At 41.9% G+C, this 12,961-nt stretch overlaps 1 protein-coding gene across 1 annotated transcript in view; it reads left to right on the top strand.

The window, feature by feature from the left end:
* LOC118376569 (transcription factor Sp4-like) overlaps positions 1 to 7,049 on the top strand; it is a 33,231-nt gene extending 26,182 nt beyond the window's left edge. The window contains exons 13-14 of the mRNA XM_052471802.1: positions 492 to 623; positions 6,075 to 7,049. Coding sequence (XP_052327762.1) covers positions 492 to 623; positions 6,075 to 6,349 — 407 coding nt within the window. The 3' untranslated portion in view covers positions 6,350 to 7,049. The remainder of the gene's footprint in view (positions 1 to 491; positions 624 to 6,074) is intronic.
* The last annotated feature ends 5,912 nt before the right edge of the window (positions 7,050 to 12,961 follow it).

The raw sequence follows: 12,961 nt of genomic DNA, 5'->3' as shown, positions 1-12,961 counted from the left end.
GTAGAAAATAGACTTATAGTTTATACTGTAGAAAAGAGACTTCCTAGTTTATACTGTAGAAAATAGAGACTTATCAGTTTATACTGTAGAAAATAGATTTATCAGTTATACTGTAGAAAAGATACTTTATCAGTTTATACTGTAGAAAAGAGACTTCCGAGTTTATACTGTAGAAAAAAAACTTCCTAGTTTATACTGTAGAAAAGAGACTTCCTAGTTTATACTGTAGAAAAGAGACTTCCTAGTTTATACTGTAGAAAATATAGATTTATCAGTCTATACTGTAGAAAAGAGACTTCCTAGTTTAAACTGTAGAAAAGAGACTTCCTAGTTTAAACTGTAGAAAATAGAGGTTTATCAGTCTATACTGTAGAAAATATAGATTTATCAGTCTATACTGTAGAAAATATAGATTTATCAGTCTATACTGTAGAAAATATAGATGTATCAGTCTATGAAGAAAAATAATGTCGTAATATTTGATCTATCAGGTAAGACCAGTCACCTGAGAGCTCACCTCCGCTGGCACACAGGAGAACGACCCTTCGTCTGCAACTGGATCTTCTGTGGCAAGAGGTTCACACGCTCGGACGAACTGCAGAGACACAGACGGACACACACAGGTACACACACAGGTACACACACAGGTTCACACACAGGTACACACACAGGTACACACACAGGTTCACACACAGGTACACACACAGGTACACACACAGGTACACACACAGGGACACACACAGGTACACACACAGGTACACACACAGATATGTCCTGTGTCCAATGGTCCCTCTCATTTTTTCCGGCACTGAGCAAATGTCAGATCTGCTGAGCACAAACTTGAACGCTGTGAAAAATTCTGTACAACTTATGGTGAGCGGTTGAACACAGGCTGTTCCCGCTTTAAATTACAGTAATAACAGTAATAACAGTATAGCAGTAATAACAGTAATACAGTAATAACAGTAATTACAGTAATAGAGTAATAACAGTAATACAGTAATAACAGTAATAACAGTAAAACAGTAATAACAGTAATACAGTACTAACAGTAATACAGTAATAGCAGTAATAACAGTAATACAATAATAGCAGTAATACAATAATAGCAGTAATAACAGTAATACAATAATAGCAGTAATAGCAGTAATACAGTAATAGCAGTAATAGCAGTAATAACAGTAATACAATAATAGCAGTAATAACAGTAATACAATAATAGCAGTAATAGCAGTAATACAGTAATAGCAGTAATAGCAGTAATAACAGTAATACAATAATAGCAGTAATACAATAATAGCAGTAATACAATAATAGCAGTAATACAATAATAACAGTAATAACAGTAATAACAGTAATACAATAATAACAGTAATACAATAATAACAGTAATAGCAGTAATACAATAATAGCAGTAATACAATAATAGCAGTAATACAATAATAGCAGTAATACAGTAATAGCAGTAATAACAGTAATACAATAATAGCAATAATAACAGTAATACAATAATAGCAGTAATACAATAATAGCAGTAATACAGTAATAGCAGTAATAACAGTAATACAATAATAGCAGTAATAGCAGTAATAACAGTAATTACAGTAATAGCAGTAATACAGTAATACAGTAATAGCAGTAATACAGTAATAGCAGTAATAGCAGTAATACAATAATAGCAGTAATAACAGTAATACAATAATAGCAGTAATAGCAGTAATACAGTAATAGCAGTAATACAATAATAGCAGTAATAACAGTAATAGCAGTAATAACAGTAATACAGTGCTAACAGTAATACAGTAATAGCAGTAATAACAGTAATACAATAATAGCAGTAATAGCAGTAATACAGTAATAGCAGTAATAACAGTAATACAATAATAGCAGTAATAACAGTAATACAGTGCTAACAGTAATACAATAATAGCAGTAATAACAGTAATACAATAATAACAGTAATACAATAATAGCAGTAATACAATAATAGCAGTAATACAATAATAGCAGTAATACAATAATAGCAGTAATACAATAATAGCAGTAATACAATAATAGCAGTAATAACAGTAATACAATAATAGCAGTAATACAGTAATAGCAGTAATAACAGTAATACAATAATAGCAGTAATACAATAATAACAGTAATACAATAATAGCAGTAATACAATAATAGCAGTAATACAATAATAGCAGTAATAACAGTAATACAATAATAGCAGTAATAGCAGTAATACAGTAATAGCAGTAATAACAGTAATACAATAATAGCAGTAATACAATAATAGCAGTAATAACAGTAATACAATAATAGCAGTAATACAATAATAGCAGTAATACAATAATAGCAGTAATAACAGTAATACAATAATAGCAGTAATAACAGTAATAACAGTAATACAATAATAACAGTAATACAATAATAGCAGTAATAACAGTAATGCAGTAATAACAGTAATACAATAATAGCAGTAATACAGTAATAGCAGTAATACAATAATAGCAGTAATACAATAATAGCAGTAATAACAGTAATGCAATAATAGCAGTAATAACAGTAATACAATAATAGCAGTAATAACAGTAATAACAGTAATACAATAATAGCAGTAATAGCAGTAATACAGTAATAGCAGTAATACAATAATAGCAGTAATACAATAATAGCAGTAATAACAGTAATACAATAATAGCAGTAATACAATAATAGCAGTAATAACAGTAATACAATAATAGCAGTAATAACAGTAATACAATAATAGCAGTAATAACAGTAATACAATAATAGCAGTAATACAATAATAGCAGTAATAACAGTAATACAATAATAGCAGTAATAACAGTAATACAATAATAGCAGTAATACAATAATAGCAGTAATACAATAATTGACATTTACATTTAAGTCATTTAGCAGACGCTCTTATCCAGAGCGACTTACAAATTGGTGCATTCACCTTATGACATCCAGTGGAACAGCCACTTTACAATAGTGCATCTAAATCTTTTAAGGGGGGTGAGAAGGATACTTTATCCTATCCTAGGTATTCCTTAAAGAGGTGGGGTTTCAGGTGTCTCCGGAAGGTGGTGATTGACTCCGCTGTCCTGGCGTCGTGAGGGAGTTTGTTCCACCTTTGGGGGGCCAGAGCAGCGAACAGTTTTGACTGGGCTGAGCGGGAACTGTACTTCCTCAGTGGTAGGGAGGCGAGCAGGCCAGAGGTGGATGAACGCAGTGCCCTTGTTTGGGTGTAGGGCCTGATCAGAGCCTGGAGGTACTGAGGTGCCGTTCCCTCACAGCTCCGTAGGCAAGCACCATGGTCTTGTAGCGGATGCAAGCTTCAACTGGAAGCCAGTGGAGAGAGCGGAGGAGCGGGGTGACGTGAGAGAACTTGGGAAGGTTGAACACCAGACGGGCTGCGGCGTTCTGGATGAGTTGTAGGGGTTTAATGGCACAGGCAGGGAGCCCAGCCAACAGTGAGTTGCAGTAATCCAGACGGGAGATGACAAGTGCCTGGATTAGGACCTGCGCCGCTTCCTGTGTGAGGCAGGGTCGTACTCTGCGGATGTTGTAGAGCATGAACCTACAGGAACGGGCCACCGCCTTGATGTTAGTTGAGAACGACAGGGTGTTGTCCAGGATCACGCCAAGGTTCTTAGCGCTCTGGGAGGAGGACACAATGGAGTTGTCAACCGTGATGGCGAGATCATGGAATGGGCAGTCCTTCCCCGGGAGGAAGAGCAGCTCCGTCTTGCCGAGGTTCAGCTTGAGGTGGTGATCCGTCATCCACACTGATATGTCTGCCAGACATGCAGAGATGCGATTCGCCACCTGGTCATCAGAAGGGGGAAAGGAGAAGATTAATTGGGTGTCGTCTGCATAGCAATGATAGGAGAGACCATGTGAGGTTATGACAGATGTTAGTGTTAGTTGAGAACGACAGGGTGTAATAATAACAGTAATAGCAGTAATACAATAATAACAGTAATAGCAGTAATACAATAATAGCAGTAATAACAGTAATACAATAATAGCAGTAATACAATAATAGCAGTAATAACAGTAATACAATAATAGCAGTAATACAATAATAGCAGTAATACAATAATAACAGTAATACAATAATAACAGTAATACAATAATAGCAGTAATAACAGTAATACAATAATAGCAGTAATACAATAATAGCAGTAATAGCAGTAATACAATAATAGCAGTAATACAATAATAACAGTAATACAATAATAACAGTAATACAATAATAGCAGTAATAGCAGTAATACAATAATAGCAGTAATACAATAATAACAGTAATACAATAATAACAGTAATACAATAATAGCAGTAATAGCAGTAATACAATAATAGCAGTAATACAATAATAGCAGTAATACAGTAATAGCAGTAATACAATAATAGCAGTAATAGCAGTAATACAATAATAGCAGTAATACAATAATAACAGTAAATACAGTAATAACAGTAGTCAAGTAGGCTGCTGTGGCTATCTGATCATAATGTAGGCCTACCAGAGTGGCCTACCATCACAAACAATGGAGAAAACGCATCCCGTAACATACACACACATATATATATTATTTTTTTTAAATATATATTTGTATTTTAACTCCCCAAAGGGTTTGGGAGGCGAAGGTCGAGTAATACGTCCTCCAAAACATGACCTTCTTAACACCCGCCCGCTTAACCCGGAAGCCAGCCGCACCAATGTGTCGGAGGAAACACTGTTTAACTGACGACGAAGTCAGCCTGCAGGCGCCCGGCCCGCCACAAGGAGTCGCTAGAGCGCGATGAGCCAAGGAAAGCCCCCTCCTGCCAAACCCTCCCCTAACCTGGACAACGCTGGGCCAACTGTGCGCCATCCGATGGGACTTCCGATCACGGCCGGGTTGTGATTCAGCCCGGGATCAAACCCAGATCGGTAGTGCAACCTTCGACCGCTGCGCCTCTGCGTACCTTAGACCGCTGCGCCTCTGCGTACCTTCGACCGCTGCGCCTCTGCGTACCTTAGACCGCTGCGCCTCTGCGTACCTTAGACCGCTGCGCCTCTGCGTACCTTAGACCGCTGCGCCTCTGCGTACCTTAGACCGCTGCGCCTCTGCGTACCTTAGACCGCTGCGCCTCTGCGTACCTTAGACCGCTGCGCCTCTGCGTACCTTAGACCGCTGCGCCTCTGCGTACCTTAGACCGCTGCGCCTCTGCGTACCTTAGACCGCTGCGCCTCTGCGTACCTTAGACCGCTGCGCCGCTGCGCCTTAGACCGCTGCGCCGCTGCGTACCTTAGACCGCTGCGCCCTGCGTACCTCCTCCGCGTACCTTAGACCGCTGCGCCGCTGTGTACCTTAGACCGCTGCGCCGCTGCGTACCTTAGACCGCTGCGCCGCTGCGCCTTAGACCGCTGCGCCGCTGCGTACCTTAGACCGCTGCGCCTGCGCACACCTTTTAGACCGCTGCGCCTCTGCGTACCTTAGACCGCTGCGCCTCTGCGTACCTTAGACCGCTGCGCCTCTGCGTACCTTAGACCGCTGCGCCTCTGCGTACCTTAGACCGCTGCGCCTCTGCGTACCTTAGACCGCTGCGCCTCTGCGTACCTTAGACCGCTGCGCCTCTGCGTACCTTAGACCGCTGCGCCTCTGCGTACCTTAGACCGCTGCGCCTCTGCGTACCTTAGACCGCTGCGCCTTTGCGTACCTTAGACCGCTGCGCCTCTGCGTACCTTAGACCGCTGCGCCGCTGCGTACCTTAGACCGCTGCGCCTCTGCATACCTTAGACCGCTGCGCCTCTGCGTACCTTGGGAGGCCCATCCCATAACATTTTACCATGGAAATAGCTGTTCTGTCATTCAGCCTACAGTAGCAGCCAATGTGTGGTGTTCAATGTAGTCCTACATTCCATGAGACCTTTGAAATAAAACATGCAGGACTTGACAATAAGCTGTTCATCCACTTATCCTTCAGACAAGGTGACTGAACATGTTCTATGACGCAAGAAAGCACTTTACAAATGAAAACGCATCATTGTTCCCATATAATTTGTCTTTCTCCACATCCTCCAGGAGAGAAGAGGTTTGAGTGTCCAGAGTGCAGTAAGCGATTCATGCGTAGCGACCATCTCTCCAAACACATCAAAACCCACCTGAACAAGAAGGGAGGGGCTTCTCTCGCCATCATCACCACCGACGACATGGAAAATTCTAACCAGGGTTTAGGCTCCTCCCCTCGCATCGTAACTATGGCGACGCTCTCCCAGGACTCCGCCCCCGCCACACCAACGGCCTCCTCGCCGAATCAAATGGAGGGAGAAGAGGAGGAAGAGGAGGAGTTTGAGTAGTGACCAGTGACCACTTCTTGTGAAAGGAAGAAGCAGGGAGGGCTGACTTCCAGGTTGGTCTCCATGGTTACGCCGTGGCGGTCAGGTGGTAGATTATTTTTATTATTATTTATTTGTTTTTGAAACGGACTCAAACAGAAGACAAATATGATTGACTGATAATGACAAACAGACAGAGAAATCTGAATCTAAACTAATAATTGAGTCCAACAACAGTCTTAAAGGTATGAATTTGTAGAATGATGTTTAATAACAGAACAGAGGTCAGGAGAAAAGGCACATCTGAACTCGCACTCTATCCCCTATATAGTGCACTACTTTTGGCCAGAGCCTTCTGAGTAGTTTGTTATGTTAGGAAGAGGGTGTCATTTTGGATAGGTTTATTAGACTAGCACAAAACAGTTGTAAAACATCAAGAAGAGACATTGGATGTGTCCCAAATGGCCAGGGTAACATTTGAAACGCAACAATCTCTATGCACAAAGATGTTCTGTAACTATGGTGATGAGGATGATGAAACATTGTGGCGTGGTCTCGACTGTTGACAGACAGGTGAGAGGAGCTGGCGTGTGTGTGTGTGTGTGTGTGTGTGTGTGTGTGTGTGTGTGTGTGTGTGTGTGTGTGTGTGTGTGTGTGTGTGTGTGTGTGTGTGTGTGTGTGTGTGTGTGTGTGTGTGTGTGTGTGTGTGTGTGTGTGTTTCAACAGGACTATAGTTCTAGTAAAGAGGATCTGATAAACAGAAGAAAGACAATACAAGGAGGAATAGACTAACAGAGTAGAAAAAAGCAGATTTATAAATGATGCATTCCTAGAAAGAAACGCTTGGCATTTTAAATATTTGTTTCTATAAAACTACCAATCGAGCTTTCTTTCTCCCAACAGGCTGTTTACTGAAAGCAATACTATAAGACAATCCTAGTGAAACCATGTTTACATTAAAGAGAGGAAAAGGAAAGGTTTATTTTGGTATGAAACAGCCAGTCAGCTCACAGCGTTCAGGGTATACTGACGCCATCATACACAGCGGCGTCACTTCCTGCTCGATGATGTCATATTGCTGAGTGCACCTTTTAAGATGTAGCTCTGCCAGGGTTGGTGGGTGGGTAGGACAGGGTCAGTAAGCAGCACTTATGTCAAGTCACCTCAGACACTCAGAGCAGCAGATATTGTCACATCCCGTTAAGAATACAGCAGTGATGTCACTCAATCATCGGACCTTAATGCATGTGGAAACTTGTAGAAAAGATCAATGCCTGAAATCAATGAGATACATTCCAGTATTGAGACATATTCCAGATACACAACATGACCAAAGGTATGTGGACACCTGCTCGTCGAACATCTCGTTCCAAAATCATGGGCTTTAATATGGAGTTGGTCCCCTCTCTTTGCGGCTATAACAGCCTCCACTCTTCTGGGAAGGATTTCCAGATGTTGGAACATTGCTGCGGGGACTTGCTTCTATTCAGCCACAAGAGCATTGGTGAGGTCGGGCACTGATGTTGGGCGATTAGGCCTGGCTCACAGTCAGCGTTCCAAAGGTGTTCGATGGGGTTGAGGTCAGGGCTCTGTGCAGGGCAGTCAAGTTGGCGGTGCCGTTCTGTGAGTTTGTGTGGCCTACCACTTTGCCGCTGAGCCGTTGTTGCTCCTCGACGTTTCCACTTCACAATAACAGCACTTACAGTTGACCGGGGCAACTCTAGCAGGGAAGACATTTTACAAACTGACTTGTTGGAAAGGTGGCATCCTATGACGGTGCGACGTTGAAAGTCACTGAGCTCTTCAGTACAGGCCATTCTACTGCCAACGTTTGTCTATGGAGATTGCATGGTTGTGTGCTCGATTTAATACACCTGTCAGCAACGGGTGTGGCTGAAATAGCCACTAATTTGAAGGGGTGTCCACATACTTTTGTATATATATATAGTGCATCTATTAGTCCTATTTCAAGTCATTAGAGATAATCCATTAACAGTAACAGAGTTCCAGTGTGATTTGACGTTGGCGCTGCTTCCTCGGCATTGCGAAGGCCCCCTGTGTGTGAGTCCTGGTACTACGCCTTAACACAAGCAGTACATACCCCCCCCCATGCTCACTTCTGCTTTCTGTGTGATAGACAGAGAGAGGACGCAGGAAGACAATGGGTGATGGAGGGGAAAGAAGGGGGTTGTGGGTAATTCTATTTGCTTTTTGACATGTTTCTGGTGATGTTGGTCTATGTTAATGTACATATTTTGTTCTCACATTTTATTTTATTTTTTTTTTTTTTGGGGGGTCTTTTTATTCCCCCCCCCAGTATGTTCTGACACAGATGATTACTGTGTACAGCTAATTTATTATTCGCCCTGTGTTAATACCTGCCTTTTGCTGGAGTGTATTGTAACCTACGCATTGATCAGAGGTATGTGTAGCATGCTGTGTTTCAGTGCTGTTTTCTCTTCTTTTTATTTATTTTAAACTGATTTTTTCTACGTCCAACTACTCCCCGTCATTTCTACTACTTTCTCGCGCCATAATATGTTTAAAAAATAAATAAAAAGATTAAAGTAAAGAAATAAATAATAATGAAATGGTTTATATACCAAACAGACGTGGATGTTTTTGGTAATATTTTGTGTGACAACCAGTTTTCTTTAATATTTTCTAGTGACATCTCATTTGTATAATGTTTTTCTAAGCTGTTGTTGGATCTCGATGCTGGTCTCCAAGGCTGCAGGTTCTTCACTGTTGATATTCTAGTGATATTGTATTGACATTTTTAAATCAACTTTGTACAAAACATGTTATGTGACTGGGATTTAAAGTAGTGAAAAGAGAACAAAAATGACTTTGCTTGCATAACATTTAAAATAAAGTGATTAAAATCAGTCTCAACCTGTCTCTCTCACTCCTAACTCTGTGTGTGTGGGTGGTCTGTTGGGACATGTAGTGACACTGACCTCTTGCTATGAAGTTGCTCTGATACCACTTGAAAATAAAAGGGGACTTTGGCTCTCTCTCTTCCCTATATCTCTCTTCCCTCCCTTCCCTATCTCTCTCCCCTCCCTTCCCTATCTCTTTCCCCTCCCTTCCCTATATCTCTCTTCCCACCCTTCCCTATCTCTCTTCCCTATATCTCTCTTCCCACCCTTCCCTATCTTTCTCACCTCCCTTCCCTATCTCTCTCCCCTCCCTTCCCTATCTCTCTTCCCTGTCTTCCCTATCTCCCTTCCCTCCCTTCCCTATCTCTCTTCCCTATCTATCTTCCCTCTCTTCCCTCTCTTCCCTATCTCTCCCCTCCCTCCCCTATCTCTCTTCCCTATCTCTCTTCCCTCCCTTCCCTATCTCTCTTTCCTCCCTTCCCTATCTCTCTCCCTATCTCTCTTCCCTCCCTTCCCTATCTCTCTCCCTTCCCTATCTCTCCCCTCCCTCCCCTATCTCTCTCCCCTCCCTTCCCTATCTCTCTCCCTTCCCTATCTCTCCCCTCCCTCCCCTATCTCTCTTCCCTCCCTTCCCTATCTCTCTCCCCTCCCTTCCCTATCTCTCTTTCCTCCCTTCCCTATCTCTCTTTCCTCCCTTCCCTATCTCTCTTTCCTCCCTTCCCTATCTCTCTTCCCTCCCTTCCCTATCTCTCTTTCCTCCCTTCCCTATCTCTCCCCTCCCTCCCTATCTCTCTTTCCTCCCTTCCCTATCTCTCTCCCCTCCCTTCCCTATCTCTCTTTCCTCCCTTCCCTATCTCTCTTTCCTCCCTTCCCTATCTCTCTTTCCTCCCTTCCCTATCTCTCTTTCCTCCCTTCCCTATCTCTCTTTCCTCCCTTCCCTATCTCTCTTCCCTCCCTTCCCTATCTCTCTCCCCTCCCTTCCCTATCTCTCTTCATGTCACCTGTTGTGTGTATGTACTGACAAGTATGTGTAACTGATAGATGCAAACACACACACTACATGTTAATGTTATTAAATGTATGTATATTGTACATTATTTTGTCTGTAATGTCTTTTTCGATACGTGTCGGCCCCCAGTAAGTCTAACTGTCACCATTGGCGTCGGCTAATAGGGATCCTAATAAAATCTAATTAAATATAATCTCAGTTTTGTTGTGAATGTAGTAGTAGTGAAGTCTAGTCTAAGCTTGTGATGATCGTCACGGAGACTTATATTTTCAAATTGTCCTCTCTACACACACACACACACACACCTGCGGTGCCCTAGAAACATGTTGGCTGGTGTGTACTCTGTAATTACCTCGGAAGCCCAACCTCCTCTGTACAGCCCCTCTGAGGGGGTTGCTAGGCAACGACGGCAGGCCAGAGGCGTGGCTGGTTGTGTCTGTCTGTGTGAGTGTGCGTGTGCAGGCGTAGCTGGTTGTGTGTGTGTGTGGAGGTTGATTTTTAGAGGAAAAAAACCACACAAACTATATAGGAATAGAAAAGACCAAACGTTTTTCTGTTTCATTGCTGTGCATCAACTTTATCTTGTAAAATATTACAGTACATCTTTGGGGTACGTGCACTGAGGGTACAAAACATTAGGAACACTTTCCTAATATCGAGTTGCCCTCAGAACAGCCTCAAATCATCGGGGCATGGACTCCACAAGGTGTCGAAAGTGTTCCACAGGGATACTGACCCATGTTGACTCCAATGGTTCCCCACTGTTGTGTCAAGCTGGCTGGATGTCCTTTGGGTGGGGGACCACAGGAAACTGTTGAGTGTGGAAAAACCCAGCAGCATTGCAGTTCTTGACACACTCAAACCTGTGCGCCAGGCACTTAATACCATACCCTGTTAAAAGGCACTTAAATATTTAGTCTTGCCCATTCACCCTCTGAAAGGCACACAATCATGTCTTAATTGTCTCAAGGCTTAAAAATCCTTCTTTAACCTGTCTCCTGCCCTTCATCTACACTGATTGAAGTGGATTTAACAAGTGACATCAATAAGGGAACATAGCTTTCACCTGGTCAGTCTATGTCATGGAAAGAGCAAGTGTTCATAATGTTTGTGTATTTCACTAATGAACTTCACTAATGAGCCAAATAACACACCTGAGGTTATAAAGATGGTGTAACACGTATCAGTAGAAATCTGACACGTTTAATCATGTTACAGGAACTCTTAATCACATGACTTTACAGAAAATATACAGAAAAGTGGCGTTAATATACAAACATAATGCCCAGTTAGCAGGCTGAGTTCAAATAGGCTCCATTTAGATTTACGAGTTTGAACTTTCGGGAGTATTGCTATGGTTCCATTTTACTGGACAAAGACGGTGATGTCACTCACGCAGAAATGATCGACATGACATACGTTGTGTTGACAAAATTCTTAAGTGCTGCTTATGAATGAGGGTTATGAACGTGTAACAAAGACCTTCTCCGGGTACCCTTCACTGTCTTCCCGACAGACGCGTTGAACTACGCAGTGCAGACGGGAGTAGTCAAGCTTCGTGACGTGAGACGATGGCTACCAGTCTTTGAAAGTGTTTGACGTAATGTGTCTTCCAGTTGAAGAGATTATTGTTATTATTGCAGATTCATTTAACAGAGCTACAGTCCTGTAATATTATAGCCATACAAACATACAACACAAAAAACAATTGGAAATAAATCATAATAAATAATAATAAAGTTCTTGACTAAATAAATTATCAGCTTATGCTGTAAACATCAGACATCAGATGTAGAGAAAAACAGAAAACCTAAAAAATTTATTATTAATTGTCCTTCATAGTTCTGGAATTCATGCAGATAGAAATGGAACGTTCAGGTGCCAATCATGAACCTTCCCACTACAGGAGCCAAACAGGAGCCTTCCCAGTGGTTCAGGAGCCAATCAGCAGTCACCCCATAGTTCAGGAGTTAATCAGCTCCTCCCTAAGAGTTCAGGAGCCAATTCATTCTCAGTAGTCTGACGCAACACTATGATGCTAGCACAAATGTCAAATCTAATGCCTATTTAATAAACTAATGCTTGCTTCAAATATTAAAACTATATGCATTCTGTACAGTGACAACCATTGGAGGCTACCTGTCCTCTAAAAACTCCAGTTATGTCAGGCACACATACTCACACACACAAAATAAAGTGTGTGAGAGCCACCATTCATTCACTCATCCATCTGTCCATACATTTGCCTGTGTGTCATTCCACCACCGACCACTGGGTGGGAGGCTAGCGCAGGACACCTAGGTTGAGCAGTGATGAGAGAGATCCAGTAAATTGTAACCCTATAGTGTTCACGGTGATAAAAGCATACTTAGCATTGATAAATACATCAATGATCGATGTACCTTTCAATGGCTGCCAGTCCATAGAGCCACAGAAAAATACTCTTATTTGTTGCCCTGTCCAGATTTTTACTATCCTTCCCCTAACCTGTAACCAGTGATTGAAGTGGACTCAAAAAGGTCACTGTAATTTAACTGTTAAAGGATTTCATATTTCAGAGTCAGTATTCTATAAGCAGTAGAACATTAGACATGCTGCTTCTCTGTACCGGTCAGCACTTCAACCTCTGAACTTCAACCTCAGACAACTTCACTGCCAGGCTTCACCCATAGACATCTTTGGAATGGTGATACACATCTCCATTGGCTGGTCAGGGTCCAGGGGGCAGTTCCTCCAGTAGGA

The sequence above is a fragment of the Oncorhynchus keta genome, chromosome 19, assembly GCF_023373465.1.
Source record: "Oncorhynchus keta strain PuntledgeMale-10-30-2019 chromosome 19, Oket_V2, whole genome shotgun sequence".
Taxonomy (NCBI): domain Eukaryota; kingdom Metazoa; phylum Chordata; class Actinopteri; order Salmoniformes; family Salmonidae; genus Oncorhynchus; species Oncorhynchus keta.
The sequence above is the reverse complement of the archived record's forward strand: the minus strand, read 5'-3'. Positions and strand labels throughout refer to the sequence as shown.